This window comes from Scleropages formosus, chromosome 19 (genome assembly GCF_900964775.1).
Source record: "Scleropages formosus chromosome 19, fSclFor1.1, whole genome shotgun sequence".
NCBI classification, from domain to species: Eukaryota; Metazoa; Chordata; class Actinopteri; order Osteoglossiformes; family Osteoglossidae; genus Scleropages; species Scleropages formosus.
Window position 1 is genome coordinate 7,521,724 of NC_041824.1, and position 20,777 is coordinate 7,542,500.

The 20,777-nt window shown below is 48.5% G+C and overlaps 1 protein-coding gene across 6 annotated transcripts in view; it reads right to left on the reverse strand.

Annotated features, from left to right (window-relative positions):
* Positions 1–8,838: 8,838 nt before the first annotated feature.
* Positions 8,839–20,777, reverse strand: part of LOC108927802 (cAMP-responsive element modulator-like) — a 16,607-nt gene continuing 4,668 nt past the window's right edge. For 3 of the 6 annotated variants that reach the window (XM_029246358.1, XM_029246359.1, XM_029246356.1), the window contains exons 4-8: positions 20,771–20,777; positions 20,271–20,392; positions 19,977–20,066; positions 11,165–11,321; positions 8,839–9,415 (exon numbers count right to left, since the gene is read on the reverse strand). The exon at positions 20,771–20,777 is cut by the window's right edge and continues 100 nt beyond it. In XM_029246358.1, coding sequence (XP_029102191.1) covers positions 9,271–9,415; positions 11,165–11,321; positions 19,977–20,066; positions 20,271–20,392; positions 20,771–20,777 — 521 coding nt within the window. In that variant the 3' untranslated portion in view covers positions 8,839–9,270. Of the gene's footprint in view, positions 9,416–11,164; positions 11,367–12,823; positions 13,007–19,976; positions 20,067–20,270; positions 20,393–20,770 lie in introns of those variants that run through there. The other 3 variants (XM_029246360.1, XM_029246361.1, XM_029246362.1) reach the window with 3 other exon arrangements.

Below are 20,777 nucleotides of genomic sequence, written 5' to 3' on the forward strand. Positions count from 1 at the left end.
CAGGGCGCTTCCGCTGAACAACTTCCGGTTCGAGTGGGCGGTAACTGTGTGTCCCCGTGGGGCTCGCGCAGCACAAGTGTTACACTCTTTCACAACACAAAAAAAGGAAGAAGGAGAAAAAAAAAAAAAAAAAAAAAAAAAACTCGTCCACGGCTCGGAGCCGCGGTTTCCGTCCTTTCGTTTCTTTCTTACGGTCGTATCTCAGCGAGCAGAGAGACGAAACCGACGTGTGTTTTCGCTTCGGAACTTCAGTTCCGCCCCGTGTTTCACACGGAAGACACCTGAATGTTGTCAGTTTGCTGTGCTGTTTTGTTAAAACGGTTGTTTTCTGAAAGTTGCCCAACTCGGTAATTGTATACGCCGGTTAAACGCAGTGCTGCTTAGGTGTGTTGTTAATCTTGCAGAAAATATTAATTTAAAGCAAGTTCATAAATGTTAACTCTTAAACTTATAAAATTAAGAAATGTTTGTGATTTACACTGCTTCTGTTTACCTACTTAGTTTAACCAATCAGCGTAATTTATTTTTACACCTGCACCTCGTGTTTCTACTACAATTCTACTACGATTTCCTCTAAACTAAAGCGACATAAGGAATTGGTCATTACTCACATATGCCTGATGACAAGGACTGCTTTTCATTAAATAACAATTTTGTGGTAAAACCAAGGGACGCAAGGGTTCTTCGCATACCTTCAAGCAGCACCAAAATGTGAAGAGTTTGGCAGCGACAATGTGGGGATGCTTTGCTCCCGAAGGACCGGCGCATCTCTTTCTCGTCGAAGAAAACACGGATTCCTCTTTAAAGCCATAAATTCTGAAGGAGAAGTTGAGGCCATCGGTCTCCGAGTTGAAGCCGAACTCCAGCCTCGTCTTGCAGGATGATGGCGATCCCAGACGTACGAGCGAGTCGGCGTCAGAATGGCGAAAGGCTCAAAGTTACCGAACGGTCCGGTCGCGGTCCTGACCCGAATCTGATCGAGATGTTGCGGTAGGACCTGGAAAGAGCTGCTCGCCCTCAAAAACACAAACGCGCCCAGATTGACTGAAACCGCCCATCCCGAGCGAGGTCACGGCGAACTGCAGCCTAACCCGGCAACACAGGGCACCCGGGACGGGATGCCAGTCCACCGCAAGGCACCCCAAGCAGGGCTTGAACCCCAAGCCGAACCCCAGGCCGAACCCCAGACCAAACCCGCTGCACCCTCAAAAATCTGCTACTGAAACATTTCTGCCCAAAAGAGGTGATCAGAATTACTCTACTGTGTTTTCAGACACTGGTCAACAACTGCAGGGAGTGTTCATTGCGGTCATTGCAGCTAAACATCACAAACGGGTCTTGATCGTGAAGGGGAAAGTACTTTTTCACATGTATGATCACACATATTGTCTTCCACATGAAGGAAATGATGTAGAAAGCACTGGTCTCTCTTTTCTTTCTCAGGCTGCATTCATGCATTGTGAGAAATGTCAATTATAATGCCATAGAGCCATAAAAACAGAGGAAAATGGGGAAAAAAGCAGTACTTTTTTTCCCACAGTACCACATCATCTTCAGTTGAGACCTATGTTGAAATGGAGAAGTCCAACCACCACAATTTGAACCCCCATTGGACATTAGCAGTCATTGTTTGCATTCATGATATTACATTTAGCCAAACTGACACCACTGAGGGACAGAAACATTTTGGGCTCGACACCCAAGTGTATCTCTGTATCGAAACATGAGTCTGATACAATCTGCTGTTGTGGAAGCAAAATGAATGCATAACAGGCAAAATTCTTTTGTACAGAATAAAAAGCCCATTGTATAAAGAACGGGTATCTATTTTCATATGCTCTTGTAGCAGGTTTTTGTTTTGCAGAACCCTGTTATATGAAGGCAACGCATTGTGTATGGAAAATGTGCCATATTTTGGCCGATTTCCCTCGGAGTGGCATTAATCTATCTTATCAATCAGTCGCCAAAAGTCTTTAATATTTAAAAAGAAATACCAAATTTACTTTTAAGCGTTTTAGATTATTTTCACAGCAGAAAATATATTTATGATACTGTAGGTAAATTATGGTAGCATAGTGAATGGAATGCAGTAGAGGCAGGAGACAACAAACACCTGAGTGATGTAGAAAACAAAGTACAATACTGTTCTGCAAAACATGTACAGGTACAGCTTTTATTGAAAAACACATTTTAATCGTGAAAGAATTCTTAACAGAAATATAAAGACATTTACATTCCAAGTTAAAATTTGTACTTTCTTGGATCTGTTGATGCATCTTCAAGGTAGAAGTGTCCTAGAAAGACTGACCAAGATTTTTACTCTGAATTACTCCAGTAAAACTTATGGGTAAATAATTGCAGTTTGCTTGGTGAAGCATGGTGCTGGCAGTGTAATGGTGTGGGGATACTTTGTCTGAAACATAGCGTTTATAAGAGACCATCTGTATTTTTTTGTTAATACATGTCATGCACGTACAAACAAACCCTATCAACAAAAACAAAGACTAAATTAGAATGTTTAAATGCATCACGGTCCATAATAAGATCCATGTCATCACACCTCCACGCAGCCCTGACATTGAGATCTGTGGAACACCTTCAGTGTTATAAGGACCATTCAAATAAAAACAGTCTGCTCCAGTTTAAGATTACAGTTTACAAAGCGAATAAAACCAAATCTCCAATTATCACCTCATCGAGTGCCATTTACACGTGAACAGGACTGTGAACATTTTTAAAAAAATACACTCTTGCAGTAATTTCAGACAGAGATTAGTTCAGGGGCAGGAAGTAGGGTAGTGCAGAGAACTGCTGCCTTGGGATATGAAGGCTGAAGGGTTGAATCCTGCTTATTACTGCAGTACCCTTGAGCAAGGTACTTACCCTAAATTGCTCCAGTAAAAATTACCCAGCTGTATAAACGGGTAAATAACTGTAGATATCTTAACATTGTAGCTCTCTTTGGGGCAAACTCTCCGATTAAGAAATTAGTGTAATTCAGAAGAGTTTATTTCCCTTTAGAACATGAAACCAATCCTTAAATATGTGGTTATTACATGAGATACTGTCTCCTATTTACAGTACATCACATTTACCATGAAATGACTCTTTGCAGATTCTCCATGTTTATTTTATGCCATTTCTAAAATAAGTTTAGTTTGATTGCTCCCCTTAGGGAAGTAGTCTCAATTCACTGTTAGATATTCAATGGCCTGCATTCAAAGCTTGGTAACCTTGGTAACGCTTGGCAATTACTTGCAAAGACTTACTTGAACTGTGTTTGTAAGAGGACTGAAATTAATAATTACTTTGAGGTGGGTTAGAAAAAACTGAAAATTGCTTCTTACTGAGCAATATTAAACCCACAGACAAACAATCCCAAAAACACACAGCAAAAAAAAAAAAAAAAGGATTCTTACATTTTTCTTTCAGAATGTCAGTCACATAAAAATGTTTTCTCATTGCTACAGAAAAACAATGGGTTATTTTTAGTCAACAAGAAAGTCAAAGTTATTTATAAGTAACAGTTGGTGATGTAACCTTTGACAGTACATACATTTTTAAAAACTACTGAATTAGATTGTATCATTTGCAATGAAGAGGCCGTTGTAGTGGCCAATGCACATCTCTTATGAGCTCCGGATAAGTCAAAGTTCCCTCTTGACATGTCAAGAACTAAATTATGGTCATAACATGATACAATTCATCTCTGAACATCTTTGACCTTTACCTGTCATCTTCTGAAAAAACAGCTTGGGTCAAATAATCAGTTTTTTTCATAAATCTCAGGAACAGTGTCTGGTTTGAAGTGATCTGTCTGGTGCAAACTATAGAAAAAAGGGGATATTAAACTAGAACTCATTCATTCGGCATTAATTCACAGACTTCACATTGGCACCATATCAGTGTGCCATGTTTTTTGTCCCATGTATGATTATCCTCCAGGCTCTGTGCTAACATGAAATATATGTAATGATATGCAACCTTTTTTTTTGTTTTCAGACCTCAGACGCACAGAATAAGGAAGACATTATCAATTTTTTCAGAAATTTTAATGGCTCACATAAAAAAGAATGGGAAAAAGCACCGTTTACCCAAAACTGACGAAGCAAAATGTCGCTGTTTTGGTAATTAAAAAATTACCACGCTTGAAGATTTCATAGGCAAAAAAATCACCCATATTAAAAACAATGTGAAAAACCGGCCTTTCCTCTGGAAATAGAAACATGCAATTATATGTAAATATGTAAATATGTGCAGGTATTATAAATATGTAATTACCCCCACAAGGGGGCAAAACTCATGCAGGCGGATATAAAAACAATGTGTGATCCGCAGTGCCAAAGCATCCGGTTGCCACAAGAGGGCCCAGTAACCTGCAGGAGAAATTTATAATGGAGTTCATCAAGGACTGTCAGAAAGAGATTTACGGAGGACTTGTTAATATCAAATACTGACACACACACACACACACACACACACACACACACACACACACAGACAGAGCACGCAATGACAATCCTCACCGAAGGGACTGTTGATCAACGCCGGCCCGAGTCCTTCACAGTTTACACTGTGACTCTCCCGCTTGAGAACTTTGCTTTCCAAATATAGCCTTGAGGAGCCGTCGTTTACCTTAATTCCACTCTATCGTGCAAATTCTTAGCATCACGACCAGTAAAAATAAATTAGTTGCAAACAAGCGGTGGCACGGCGAATAGCACTGCTGTCTCAGCGCCTGGGTGGTGCGAGAGGACGTGGTTTTGATCCCCATTCAGTCTGTGTGGAGTTCACATGTTCTCCCCGTGTCTGCGTGGGTTTACTGCGGGTGCTCTGGTTTCCTCCCACAGTCCAAAGACATGCTGTTCAGGTTCCCCCATAGTGTGTGAGTGACAAAGAGAGTGTGTTCTACTGATGTATGGATGAGAGACCCAGTGTAAGTAGTGTATCTAGCAGTGTAAGTCACCACGGTGAATAAGCCATAAGGTGTGTGGGCTGATAACACTACATAGAGCCAGTTGGAAGTTGCTTTGGAGAAAAGTGTCTGCTATGTAAATGAGAGCAGTAGTAATGTAGCAGTATGTGTGTGTGTCCTTGCTGTTGTTTTGAAATGTCTGATGTTAGGAGGAACTCCAAGGCCGGGGTCACGGGTCCGGCTTGAACACTGGGGGGGCGACTTGGGGCTGCCGTGGAAACTGCCAGACCCTCAGCTGTCAACACCGGTAGAGCAGGAAAGAATGTCAGCACTACAGTACCCCCCCCACCACTCAGAGCACTGCAAAAATTCAAGGTATAAAGTGTAAAAGGCAGAACTGTGGAGGGCGAATGGCAGGATGGAATCGCACGATTCTCGAGTTGGCAGTTGGTCCAGGTTATAGCGACCGGAACTCACGGCGCGTCCCATGGCCTTGTCCTAGAATCGTAACACACAACGCAGGTAAAATGACTCGTAACATTTGACCGCACAATTCAGATCGGTTCCGTCACGTTCGGACACCCGTTTTGAATCCTCCGGTACAGCAGTGCGGAGTCACACCTCCGAAACAACACACTTTACCCTCATCGTAAGCACGCGGATATATCTGCAGGTTCTCTCTGTTTTTTCTCTTATGTTGTCGTGACCGGTGCCGTTGATGCAAAAAAAGGATGATTCATACCGCACACACGAGCCGTGACTGCGCGCCACCACTGAAGTGCTCTAATTCATCGGTTTAAATGATCATTTAAATTCCTACTTGCAAGAGGGTGCTTTTATGTTGGGGCTGCAGCTCGGTTTTAAGAGACGTTCGAAATCTCAGCGCAGTAACAGTAATAAAACACTCAGTTTCATTTAAATGCTGTCGGGACAGTTTTACCACATTCCTGGAAGTATTTTCTTCACGCTGAACTATAGACTCATTTACCTCCTTTTAAGGTTAAATTCTACACTGTCTCCTGTAGTTTTAGACACACAACTACTCTGACTGCTGTATTATATTTAATAAAGCAGCCAACCAGCTTATATTGTTGGCAGTTGGTAGGCAGTAGTTGGCTGTAAACACGGAGCGCTACGGTGAGAATCCCCCGAGCTCTGTCCACGTCACCGCCGTTGTCAGCTGCCGTTTTGCAGACATCATTTTCCATTCATTTTAATAAGTAAACAGCTTCACTACTGAAGGAACTTAAAACTTGGAGGAAAAGTGCACAAGCAAATGAAAATACAATGTATTACAGTCTGTTCGCCATCACTCTTTCCAGCTGTTAAAATCTTAAATGTTTAATCAAAAATCCTATATATTTAGTATTATAAATACTATAATTATAAATGTTATAATACTGTATTCTAACACATTTTCGACAGTTTGGTAGTCATTCAAAATATTTAGAGAGTGTGTTCAAACACAGGGAACCCTTGGGATCTGTTTTTTCAGTTTCTTATTACAGAAATTAATGTAATAAAAAAGTAAACAGATAAAGATATACTGTAAAGGCAAAAATAAGCAATAAAATACTTCATGAGGACCAACATGCACCAGGGCTGCCCTTTGTCACCGATTCTGTTCATTATCTTCACGGACAGAATTTCTAGGCGCAGCCAGGGAATGGAGGGGGTCTTTTGGTGGCCGCAGGATCTCGTCTCTTTTTGCGGACGATGTGGTCCTGTTGGCTTCATCAAGTCAAGACTTGCAGCGTGCACTGGGGAGGTTTGCAGCCGAGTGCGAAGCGGCGGGGATGAGAATCAGCACCTCCAAATCCGAGGCCATGGTTCTCAGTCGGAAAAAGGTGGATTGCTCCCTCCGGGTTAGGGGGGAGTTGCTCCCTCAAGTGGAGGAGTTTAAGTATCTCGGGGTCTTGTTCACGAGAGGGAAAAATGGAGCAGCAGGTCGACGGACGGATCGGTGCGGCGTCCGCAGTAATGCGGTCATTGTTCCGGTCTGCTGTGGTGAAGAGGGAGCTGAGTCGTAAGGCGAAGCTCTCAATTTACCGGTCGATCTACGTTCCTACCCTCACTTATGGTCATGAACTCTGGATCATGACCGAAAGAACGAGATCGTGGATACAAGCGGCAGAAATGAGTTTCCTCCGCAGAGTGGCTGGGCGCACCCTTAGGGATAGGGTGAGGAGCTCAATCACCCGGGAGGAGCTCGGAGTAGAGCCGCTGCTCCTCCGCATCGAGAGGAGCCAGTTGAGGTGGCTCGGGCATCTGTTCCGGATGCCTCCTGGACGCCTCCCTGGGAAGGTGTTCCGGGCTTGTCCCACTGGGAGGAGGCCTCGGGGCAGACCCAAGACACGTTGGAGAGACTACGTCTCCCAGCTGGCCTGGGAAAGCCTTGGGGTTCCCGCAGAGGAGCCGGAGGAGGTTTGTGGGGAGAGGGAAGTCTGGGGGGGCTCTGCTTAGACTACTGCCCCCGCAACCCGGTTCCGGATAAGTGGAGGAAGATAGATGGATGGATACTTCATGAGGAGAAAGTCCTGTGAAATTGTGTATTTTTGCTCTGATCTGCTCTTACATGACAGCCAGGGTACCAGCCATTCCTCTGATGATTTACACACAAACCATCTGAACCACTCATCCCAGACAGGGTCGTGGGGAGCCAGAGCCTAACCCAGCAACATAGGGCGAAAGGATGGAGGGGGAGGGGACGCACCCAGGATGGGATGCCAGTCCATCGCAAGGCACCCCAAGCAGGACTTGAACCCCAGACCCATCGGAGAGCAAGACCCGGTCCAACCTACTGCACCACCCTGATAATTTAGTTTGTTCTTAAATTTATAGCTTTATTTCATAAGAATAGACCCACGGTGGCACAGCAGGTTTGGCCTGTGCCTGCTCTCTAGTGGTTCTGGGGTTTGAGTCCTGCTTGGGGTGCCTTGTGATGGACTGGCGTCCCATCCTGGGTGTGTACCCTCCCCCCCTCCAGCCTTGCGCCCTGTGTTGCCGGGTTAGGCTCCAGTTCCCCGCGACCCTGTACGGGACAAGCGGTTCAGATAGTGTGTGTGTGTGTGTGTGTGTGTGTGTGTGTGGACCCCTTGTACCTCGATGATATAAGTACCATAACAAGACTGAACACATCATTAATTAGGAACACATACTACCACAAAGTGGCCAAAGTAACACGCCGAAATGTTTCTACGTGCAATAAATCATCTTCATACTTTGAATTACAAATAACATACAAAAGAGTTAAATGCAAATTTTTATTGCCAACAACTGTTCAGCAGTTTTCAAAAATGTTGTCTACACAGCTGCACAAAAGTGATCACGTTTCAAAAGTTATACCGACATTCGGATTCCTCTATCAAACAGATGATGCTCTCACAAAAATCTGGCTGCAAACTATTTCTTAGCAACGCTACTTCACACAAACTGAAACATTAGCTGCTTATATAGAGTTAATTATATATCAAAATGACAATAAACAAACAAACAAACATTTGTTAAATAGCACATTTTTCAGCTGAATATCCCCCACCAGAGTGGCGCTCTGTTATATGCTGGTTATTTGTAGTAAATACCAAAGCTGGCTCTAATAGGCATCTTGAGCTTCCCTGAACTTGCCGAGCGCATAAAACCCATTATGGTCACTGTTCCCGACCACGGTACAAGTCTGCGGCAGCAATGGCACAGTAAAAACCAGCCGAGTCATTTCACATTTACCAGTGACGTTACGCCCGAGGCCATCGGCCCGTCGGCAACTCACTGCTGGAACAAATCATACACTGATATTAGTAACCGACATTGAATTTTAAAACAAACGTTGGAAAAAATACCGTTACCGCAGAAGTTCTCGGACTGACTTTGCATCTCTCTCGGCAAATCAGAATGAAAAAGTAAGGGGTTAAAGGAAACGAGGCGGGTTTGTTTGCACGTCTCCACATTCACGTTACGGGGACCCGGAGCTGGACTTTCTACAGCCCGTGTTGCAGAAAGGCCCGTCGCGGGCCTCCCGTGGTGGCGGGGCGCTCCTCCGCACGGGATGAGCGTTCCCGCTCGCGTTGACGGGCAGCCTTTTGCAGCCTCCCTGGGAACCAAAAAAAAAGCAAGAACGACACAGGCGAAGACGCGATATTCATACGCCGCTCGCTGCGGGAGGACAGGAGCTCGGTGGGGCCTGCCGTAGGCGTGGCGGACAGACAGCCTCAACCTGTCTTCTCAAGTCTTCTGAATCCTTCCAAACGTCCGGACTGCAAAACGAAAGCGGTTTTTGCACGAACCCCTTGCGGTAAACGGTAGCGTTCGCTCTTGGACGCTTACAACAGTTTCTTGTTCCCCCGAAAAAGAGTCCGCTGTTATTCTGCTTTATGGCAGTAGAGGTCTTTCAGCACTTTGAGCTCCTCAATAAGGGTCTTGTTCTGGTTTTCGAGCACAGCCACCCGGTTTTCGAGACATTTCACGTATTCCTTCTTCTTTCTGCGGCACTCCCGCGCCGCTTCCCTGGAACCGACAACAAAGAGCCTCCTTAGCAGCGAACAGGACAGCGGAGGGGGGGACAGCAGAGGGGGGACGCTCGACATGACGCAGCAGGCAGGGAACCTCGGCAACATCGGAGGGCTCCGAGCAACGCAAGTTATCTAAATTACCGCCGTTTGATGACAAAATTTCGCCAGCACGAAATAATTATTTTAACGATGCATTTCCGCAACTCGTGGTCGAAGAGCATAAAAACGTACAAACGTCGCCGGGACCGGCAGTGTGTAACTTTGTTTGTTCCGTAAGCCGACCCACTGGGTCGCGGTCAATAAAAGTTTAACAATAAAGCGTCCCGTGATGAAGCTGTAATGAATAAAAAAATTGCTGACGCTATAGATGGCACACCAGCTGGGCTTGGGCTTTTATTTTATTCTGTTTTATCAACTCAAAACAATTTTGTCAGCCTCTGACCGCTTTCAGTTTGCTTTCCTTACAATCCAGTTAAAGCATGATAATAGAAATGTCCCTCGATTTATTTGCTGGGTAGGTTCTGCAAAAGTCTCGGACGTAATAAAAGAAAACGCACAACTTATTTTCACGCCGTACTGACTTCAAGCTACATTCAAATTAAAACTAATTCATAATAACCGAAAATAAAAATAGGTCATTTGCCCATCTTCTTATTCACTGCCTACTGTAGACCAGATTTTTCCCATAAACATGTGCGACATGAAAGCACATAAATAAACAAAAAAGAAAACTGTATCTTTAAAAATTGAAAACCCAAATATTCGTAATAAGGACCCACTGTATTTATTTAGTTAAAACGATTAATTGTACTAAATGAGTCCGGAAGCAAGTAGACCCAACGCACGAAACGCCGAGGGACAAGACCGACGTAAAGACCGACGCCGATTCGCGGCAACAGGCATGGCAGGCCAGAGAAAATCGTTGTCGCTGACCACGAAGATTGTGTTCGACTACACGAAATGTTCAAAAATGCAAGATGACACGTGTCAAAAGGAGTTTCGGGCGACACGGAGCAGCGAAAACATACAGCTGTGAGTACCGACTTGTGTCGTGTTCTCTTCGACTTACGGCGGGCTTCCGTTTCGACGACCTCGTCATAAATCGACTTAGCTGCGTTTCACAAAGCACGTTATGCTGAATTACATGAATCATAAAGGTATATAAACGACACACATAAATAGGGCCATGTCACCTTTTTTTTTTTTTACTGATTTTACACAATTTTCTGGTTAAAACAATACTAACGTAGGATAATAATATAAATACAATACAGCATTATATTTCCATGCTGTACTATTATTTCCACTGTCAATTCAAACCTCTTTTCTTTGGTTTATTCTTTCCAGCATCACAAGAATACACAATGGTCTCGTTTGCTGGTCATTGTAAGAATGTGAACGGAACTGCAAAAAAAAAACGCTATGCAAATTAAACGCATTCACTGTCGCTGAGAGACACCCTGAGTCACTAAGAAACACGGTGCCCGGAACAGTCGTTTTTTTGGTTTTACAACCAAACATCGGGACTAGAAATGAATATAATCGAGTCGACGGGATGCCCACCGTAAGTGCGGGCGATTATAAGTGGCAGAGGTCGTAAGTCGAGGACTACCGTTAATATACGACATCCTGTCTACCGAAGAGCAGCCGGCGTTCCAATTTATTTATTTCACGGTACTAAGGGGAAATAAAATTGCCAACGAGACGAGGTGAGCTGGGGAATGAGCGCACGCGTCCGCCTTACCTGTTTTTCATGAGCCGCAGCTCCCTCTTGCGGGTGGCCTCCTCCGCGAGCTGCTGCGAGCCGTGCAGGGGCCCCGGCGACACGGCCATGACGACCCCCTGCGGCAGGCTGGACGTGGGGCTGTGGATCTGATAGGCCGACATGTCGCCCGCCGCAGCTGGGGAAACCAGCACAGTTCTGGTGAAAATTTGAGCAAAAGCACCTGCCAAAGGTAACAGCCACTTTGGATCATCCGCTCTCTGAGACATGCAAGCTGATAACCATTGTCTTAAGTCAGAGAACATAAAGGAAAAGTCACCCGAAAACATCTGATTCTATATGTATCTATATATATGTTTATATATCAGATTATACATATTTAAGAAGGGTGTCTCGTTTCTGGATGGCGTTTAAAACGACCACAATTATCAAAGCGATAATTCAGGATGGGAACAGGTATCATTAAAGCAAGAGAATTCCTAGCAAAGAAAGGCCCTCTTAATTACATTAATTTTACTTGACTTTATTGACCATGAATCTCATGAAAAAAAGTTATACAACAAAACAAGGCAACTTATTTCTAAATAACTGCGCAAAGTTTCCCGCACCTTCGGGCCCACCGAACAAATAGTTTTGATATTTAGAAAAGTAAACGATAAATCGCTCCATTAAACTATACAGTAACTTAATACAAATCACATCTTGTCATTACTAATTATAGGAAACAAAGAACAAGAAATAATCCAAAATGTAAAAAAAAAAGAACAATTTCTACATTAAAAAAAAGTTAAAAAACATAACTTTGTAGAATAACATCCTTTAGATAATCACTATATCCTATGTATGCGAATGTTTTTATTTCCAAAGGACAGACGTTGTATAATTTAATAGCAGAACGTTACGCAACAAAATGGGACGGGAGGGGGGAGGAACTGTTTGTGGCCTCGGAAAGAGCGGCACGGATAATTTCACAGCGCATTCATTGAGCGGCCCGCCAAGTAGGGAGCCGCTTGTTATCTAACGCGTTGTTAGGCTGCCGGTGTCTCGCTCTCGCCGAAGGAGTCGCCTGTAATCGCGGCATGACTCCGTACTGACGTCAATGTGCGTCTTATTCGCCGTCCACCGTCTACATTTGCCTGCTGGTGTCTCATTCCAGGAAACGCGATGACGCCAGCGGCTGCTCTCCGAGTGGGCCGTGCATTCAGGCATGTCACACACACACACACGCGCGCGCGCACACACACACGGAGGAACTCATCGAGCTGTGAAACTCTCGACATTTCTCCAGTGGAAACTAATCCAACCTCCGTCCATTGTTAGGTAAACAATGAAGGGCACCGAAGGGGCTTTTCAAACGCAAGTCCGACGCGGCGCTTCCGTTGTTATGGCAGCGAGATGAATGTCGCTCTCGAACGGCCGATGCCTCGAGGCCGTCCGCTCCCCGCTTCCGCGCCGCCGCCAGAACCGCGACTTCTCCGACGAGCTCCCTCGCTTCGCATAAGTTTCTCCCGCATGTTTCCGAACCGAGTCGCAATTCGCCGCCGGAGCGCGAGCGACAGCCTCAAGAGCCATAAACAGACTACTTAAAAAGTGGCACAATTCTAACTGCTAAGGTCCCTTCTCCGAGCCGTTCCTCTTTAAGCTGGAAGAAGAGGCGCGGCGAGAGTGCCGGCGACGTACCTGCTTCCGTGTCATCCCCCGTTACGGCCATGTGCGCTCTCTACAGATCTGGGAGAAACTCTCTCGCTCTGCTTTCGACACCAAATACTCTCCCCATCGCCAGCTACATGTGTGATTACAATTAGAGACATTGACATCACTATGACATCACTGGCCTCCTGAAGTCAATAACACGGCTTCCTCCTTTGCTCACCCCCCCCCCCCCACTCCACTCCACCCCCACCACCACCACCACCCGCCCGCCACCCCGCACTCCTATCAGCTGCTTTTGTTTCATGTTTCTGCACTTTGGAGACGCCGTGTGACTCGGCTGGAGCGTCAGGGCTCGGCACAGCCAGCGTGCCGCAGATCAAACCCCGCGGAACGCGCTCGCCCCTCTCCCCCCGCGACGTTCCGCCGCGGTGTCACCTTTGAAGGCGGCGCGTCTTTTTCCTACACGGCCGCTCACGCGCAACCTTCGGGGAGCTCATAAAGAAACTTCGGAGGTTTACAGACAACAGCGGCGACAGCCTTTTATTATGACGTCACAAAAAAAAACAAAAAACGTCAGGATGGAAAGAAAAAGCAACCCGTCCGCCCAAGCCCCTAAAAACAAACCTCAATGTAGTGTTTTGTAACAATTCTTTGAATTATTTTTGAAGCCATCAGCAACTACGTAAAATACAGAGGGACACGTTTCGTTTGTTGAAAAATCACAGTCCTTTTCGGACTGCACATTTTACCACGGTCCTCGCGGTAGCAGGTGGTGTAGTGGTTAGAGCTGCCACCCTTATGCTCGAAAGACCCAGCCTCAAATAACTGCCTCCTCTGTAGTACCCTTGAGCAAAGTACCCTGGATTGAAAATCACCCTGCTGTATAAATGTTAATTTGTGTGTAATTAAACACTAACGCTTAAGCTGTAGTGGAGAAAAGCAAGAGCAAAACAAAGAAATGTTGATTTAATGCATTTTAATAAAGCTGCTCTATTTTGGCCACACACACTTTCTGAACCGCTCGTCCCATACGGGGTCGCGGGGAACCGGAGCCTATCCGGCAACACAGGGCATAAGGCTGGAGGAGGAGGGGACACACCCAGGACAGGACGCCAGTCCATCGCAAGGCACCCCGAGCGGGACTCGAACCCCAGACCCACCGGAGAGCAGGACCGTGGTCCAACCCACTGCACCACCGCACCCCCGCTCGCGTTCCTAACAGTGACACTGAAATATTACAAATTCTAAGGCATCCGCCAATATTCCCATCAGTTCACATTAACTAAAGACGGTCCATTCTGTGCTGCTTCGACAAGAGCACGGGAACAAAGCTGGAACTGCAGCTTACGATGGACAAAAAAAAATCCCGTTGACCTTCCCGCTCCGTAAATTTACATGTACATGTACATTCATTCATCTAACAGACGCTTTTCTCCAAAGCAACGCACATCTCGGCGAGCTGGAAGTCATAAATGGAAATCGTAAATGACTTCCGCCTGCCCTTTTCATCCAGAGGAGTACTAGTCCGTGTACATATTTATGGCCTGTCCTACAGTATCGGCTATATGGTCTGGTTTCATTTACGGATTTGAAGATAAACCCGGTATTTTGATAACAATATACAGCTAATATAGCTCTAATAATGTTTCTTAGCTCCTCCGTGAACCGCCACCTTACCGTGGTGGAGGGGTTTGAGTGCCTGAATGAGTCCAGGAGCTATGTTGTCTGGGGCTATATGCCCCTGGTAGGGTCTCCCATGGCAGACAGGTCCTGGATGAGACGAGACAAAGAGCGGTTCAAAAACCCCTTATGACGGAAAAATCAAGGCTTTCGTTTACCCCGCCCGGTATGGGGTCACCGGGGCCCCACCCTGGAGCCAGGCCTGGGGGGGGGGGGGGGGCTCGCATGCGAGCGCCTGGTGGCCAGGTCTATGCCCACGGGGCCTGGCCGGGCTCAGCCTGAAGCCACGACGTGGAGCCGCTCTTCGGTGGGCTCACTACCTGCCGGAGAAACCGTAAGGGGCCGGTGCATTGTGATTTGGGCGGTGGTCGGGGCCGAGTGCCCGGCCGACCCAAACCTCGGGCGCCAACTCTGGTTTTTGGGACTTGGAATGTCACCTCACTGGCGGGGAAGGAGCCTGAGCTGGTGCGGGAAGTCGAGAGATACCGTCTAGATATAGTCGGGCTCACTTCCACTCACAGCTTGGGTTCTGGAACCACTCTCCTCGATCGGGGGTGGACTCTCCACTATTCTGGCGTTGCCCAAGGTGAGAGGCGGCGGGCTGGTGTGGGCTTATTAATAGCCCCCCAGTTCAGCCGCCATGTGTTGGAGTCTACCCCGGTGAATGAGAGGGTCGTCTCCCTATGCCTTCGGGTCAGGGAACGGTCTCTCACTGTCGTTTGTGCTTATGCGCCTAGCGGAAGTGTAGAGTACCCGGCCTTTTTAGAGTCCCTGGGGGGCGTGCTGGAAAGCGCTCCCACTGGGGACTCTGTCGTTCTACTGGGGGACTTTAACGCCCACGTGGGCAGCGACAGTGATACCTGGAGGGGCGTGATTGGGAGGAACGGCCTCCCTGATCTGAACCCGAGCGGTGAGTTGTTATTGGATTTCTGTGCTAGTCGCGGTTTATCCATAACGAACACCATGTTCGTGCATAAGGGTGTCCATCAGTGCACTTGGCACCAGGACGCCCTAGGTCGGAGGTCGATGATCGACTGTGTAGTCGTTTCTTCTGACCTTCGGCCATATGTCTTGGACACTCGGGTGAAGAGAGGGGCTGAGCTGTCAACTGATCACCACCTGGTGGTGAGTTGGATTCGATGGCAGGGGAAAAAGCTGGACAGACCTGGCAGGCCCAAACGCATAGTGAGGGTCTGTTGGGAACGTTTGGCGGAGGCCCCTGTCAGAGAGGTCTTCAACTCCCACCTCCGACAGAGCTTCAACCAGGTCCCGAGGGAGGTGGGGGACATTGAGTCTGAATGGACTATGTTCCGCGCCTCCATTGTCGGGGCGGCGGTTCGGAGCTGCGGCCATAAGGTCTCCGGCGCCTGTCGCGGCGGCAATCCCCGAACACGGTGGTGGACACCGGAAGTAAGGGATGCCGTCAAGCTGAAGAAGGAGTTCTATCGGGCCTGGCTGGCTCATGGGACTCCTGAAGCAGCTGACAGGTACCGACGGGCCAAACGGAGCGCGGCTCTGGCAGTCGCCGCGGCAAAAACTCGGGCTTGGGAGGAGTTCGGTGAGGCCATGGAGGAAGACTTTCGGTCGGCCTCAAAGAGATTCTGGCAAACCGTCCGGCGACTCAGAGGGGGGAAGCGGTGTTCCACGAACACTGTTTACAGTGGAAGTGGTGCGCTGCTGACCTCAGCTGAGGATGTTCTCGGGCGGTGGAAGGAGTACTTTGAGGATCTCCTCAATCCCTCCGACACGCCTTCCGTAGAGGAAGCTGAGGCTGGGGACTTGGAGGGGGACTCGTCCATTACCCTGGCTGAAGTTGCTGAGGTAGTCAAAAAACTCCTCGGTGGCAAGGCTCCGGGGGTGGATGAGATCCGCCCCGAGTTTCTCAAGTCTCTGGATGTTGTGGGGCTGTCTTGGCTGACACGCCTCTGCAGCACCGCGTGGAGTTCGGGAACGGTGCCTCTGGACTGGCAGACCGGGGTGGTGGTCCCTCTTTTTAAGAAGGGGGACCGGAGATTGTGTTCCAACTACAGGGGGATCACACTCCTTAGCCTCCCTGGGAAAGTCTATGCCAGGGTACTGGAAAGGAGAATCCGACCGATAGTCGAACCTCGGATTCAGGAGGAGCAATGCGGTTTTCGCCCTGGCCGTGGAACACTGGACCAGCTCTATACCCTCACTAGGGTGTTGGAGGGTTCGTGGGAGTTTGCCCAACCAGTCCATATGTGTTTTGTGGACCTGGAGAAGGCATTCGACCGTGTCCCTCGTGGCATCCTGTGGGAGGTGCTTCGGGATTATGGGGTTCGGGGCTCGTTGCTACGGGCTGTTCGTTCCCTGTATGACCGGAGCAGGAGCTTGGTTCGCATTGCCGGCAGTAAGTCAGACCTGTTCCCGGTGCATGTTGGACTCCGCCAGGGCTGCCCTTTGTCACCGATTCTGTTCATTATTTTTATGGACAGAATTTCTAGGCGCAGTCAGGGAACGGAGAGTGTCTGTTTTGGTGGCCGCGAGATCTCGTCTCTGCTTTTTGCGGACGATGTGGTCCTGTTGGCTTCATCAAGTCAAGACTTGCAGCGTGCACTGGGGAGGTTTGCAGCCGAGTGCGAAGCGGCGGGGATGAGAATCAGCACCTCCAAATCCGAGGCCATGGTTCTCAGTCGGAAAAAGGTGGATTGCTCCCTCCGGGTTAGGGGGGAGTTGCTCCCTCAAGTGGAGGAGTTTAAGTATCTCGGGGTCTTGTTCACGAGTGAGGGAAAAATGGAGCGGCAGGTCGACAGACGGATCGGTGCGGCGTCCGCAGTAATGCGGTCATTGTACCGGTCTGTTGTGGTGAAGAAGGAGCTGAGTCGTAAGGCGAAGCTCTCAATTTACCGGTCGATCTACGTTCCTACCCTCACCTATGGTCATGAACTCTGGATCATGACCGAAAGAACGAGATCGCGGATACAAGCGGCAGAAATGAGTTTCCTCCGCAGAGTGGCTGGGCGCACCCTTAGGGATAGGGTGAGGAGCTCAGTCACCCGGGAGGAGCTCGGAGTAGAGCCGCTGCTCCTCCGCATCGAGAGGAGCCAGTTGAGGTGGCTCGGGCATCTGTTCCGGATGCCTCCTGGACGCCTCCCTGGGGAGGTGTTCCGGGCTTGTCCCACTGGGAGGAGGCCTCGGGGCAGACCCAGGACACGTTGGAGAGACTATGTCTCCCGGCTGGCCTGGGAACGCCTTGGGGTTCCCCCAGAGGAACTGGAGGAGGTGTGCGGGGAGAGGGAAGTCTGGAGGACTCTGCTCGGACTGCTGCCCCCGCAACCCGGCCCCGGATAAAGCGGAGGAAGATGGATGGATGGATGTTTCTTAGTATATTCAGCCATCCATTGTCAACAACCGCTCATGCCAAGTAGGGTCATGGCGAGCCGGAGCCTAGCCCGGCAACACGGGGCGCAAAGCGAGAGGGGACACATCCGGGACGGGACGTCGGTCCATCACAAAGCAGCCCAAGGAGGACTCGAACCCCAACCCCAGACCCGCCACATGGTAGGCACCGGCCGAACCCGCCGCACCGCCACGCCGTTTTTCAGTATAAGTATGTTTACATCTATTTATGCTTACATTTTCCATCCACAGCAATACTAATGGGCTGAAATACCCCATCTGACATTTCGTCCAACTCTCCATCACTGGCTTCAAGATGAAAAATAACAACTTACAGTATAGACCTGAAAGACACCTAGGAAAACATTATCGTTTCATACCGATGGACACTGAAGTCACGCTCCACAAAATGATCGATATAAACAACTCACCATCTTCAGCGAATCTTGAACGTCGTTCTCCAAAGACAAGTGTAATGCTACGAACTCCAAGACGACATCTTAAAAATTTGTATTTAGGCTATACAGTATAAAGCGGGGGGGGGGGGCGCAGTGGCGCAGTGGGTTTGGCCGGGTCCTGCTCTCTGGTGGGTCTGGGGTTCGAGTCCTGCTGGAGGTGCCTTGCGATGGACTGGCGTCCCCTCCTGAGTGTGTGCGTGTATCCCCCCCACTCCAGCCTTGCGCCCCGTGTTGCTGGGTTAGGGTCCGGTTCACCATGACCCCCCTCCCCCGGGGACAAGTGGCTTCAGCCAACGTGTGTGTGTGTGTGTGTGTGTGTGTGAGCGAGTATAAACTTTATTTCAAAGGGGGGGCCACATGTTCAACGACAGAACTGCACAGACCCTTCAGTAATTTCCCCTTCTCAGTATTTGGTAGAAGTAAAACTACGGTCGTACGCCGTGGCTTCGTTCATCTTCTAAAACACCTTGTTCCAAATCTCAACTCAAAAGCAGCTTTTAGTGCAGCAGCTTAACATTATTGTGTAACTTATCGTTTTACTCATACATACAGTTTTCCAGGCGATGTTCTTTGCAAGGTCTTTTCTCCACTCATTTCAGATTTTTGTAGAACATTTGTACGTTTCATCTGCGTCTCTCTGATATTTCTGCTTTTAACACGGACTCAGGCCTCACCTGTAATGTCGCCGCGGGACAATCGTGTTGGCAAAGCACTACGTAAAATCATAATGTGTTAAATTGAATCCTATATTTAGGGGGTGTGGTGGCGCAGTGGGTTGGACCACTGTCCTGCTTTCCAGTGGGTCTGGGGTTCGAGTCCCGCTTGGGGTGCCTTGTGATGGACTGGCGTCCTGTCCTGGGTGTGTCCCCTCCCCCTCCAGCCTTACGCCCTGTGTTGCCGGGTTAGGCTCTGGCTCCCTGTGACCCCGTATGGGACAAGCGGTTCTGAAAATGTGTGTGTGTGTGTGTGTGAATCCTTTATTTTTCATGTATGTTTTACTCCTTTTTTCCAGAATGTAATCGCACACGCACACACACACACACACACTCACACACACACACACACACACGCTGAAATCGCTTGTCCCAAGCAGGGTCGTGGGGAGCCAGAGCCTAACCCGGCAACACAGCGGTAAGGCTGGGGAGGGGACTCGCCCGGGACGGAACGCCAGTCCATCGCAAGGCACCCCAAGCGGGACTCGAACCCCAGACCCACCGGAGAGCAGGACCCGGTCCGACCCACTGCACCCCCGCGCCCCCCAGAATATGAATATAATCACGTTACCCAAAATCTTTGTCCATTCTAAAAACCCTGCAAGCACCGACGAGCGCCTCCGCCGATGTACCGGCTGTGAGCCACCCCTTCCGTTCCCTCCACAGGCTGCCCGTTTGGAGGAGAACGCCTTTCTCCCGGTCCTGTAGGCGCCCGCTTCACGGTACGTGTTCCTGAGCGACGAGGGCGCAAGATCCCCCGCTCCCCCGCCCCCAAGAACAGCCAATCTGCGCTCCCCGCCAAGCCGCAGATGGTCAGAGCGACACTGTGGGAAGCAGAACCCAGATTCCTGCATTACGGGCCCCGGAAATGCCCTGAAACCGAATACTCAAATAAGGCAGCACACAAAGTTTTGAACGTACCATTGAACAATATGACACGAGGGAACACAAATGCAGGAAAATATTTACCGTGCACCAGCATGCTGTTCCCTGGAATGAAGAACGGCTGGTTCACGTTTCCCGCGTAGTCCAGCACGGCGGGCCCTGGCACGGCCATTCCTGGGTTGGACACACACACACGCTCAACACCTTCGCCTCCCCCCGTCCGCTGCGTCACGTTCACGAAACCTTTTCAGACCCGTTCGTTCACTCAAAACGCTTCTTACTACATTTTTACTTCCGGTTACAGAAAGACAAGGCGACATCGCGGTAAATGTAAGGACAGGAGCCGTCAGCAAAGGTGTTCTCGTCCCCAACGCTTACCGTACTGGTTTGAGTGTCCCTGGAAAGCAGAGGGCGTCTGCATCAACGGGATACTGGCGCCGGCGTCCTCGTCGTCTTTGGGAAAGGTTTGCGTGTCGAACGCCAGCTCATTGTGAATGCCTCTGAAAGCGGGAGACGGACTCTCAGCGAAGGCTGCGCCCAAAGCCGACACTCGCGACACGTCATTTACCGCGTCTACCTCAACTGGGACGTAAACAGTTCCAATGATTTCAATCAATACGACCCAGAAAAAAAAAAAATCACACGGAGGAGAAATTTGTTTTATAGTACATGTCGTCACTTAAAATAGGCCCGACAGTGCATGTGACTTGTAAATACATCTGGAGATGAAGGCAAATAAATGTAATCCGTGTGGTATAAAACAACTTTTTGAGGGAAAACACTGTGCTGTTAAGTTTGGGGTCTATTTTCAAATGCGGAAATGTACTTCTCTTCCCTGTGGATGGAAGGAAAGCACAAACGGTCCGTGGCTCTCTCACTTGTAGG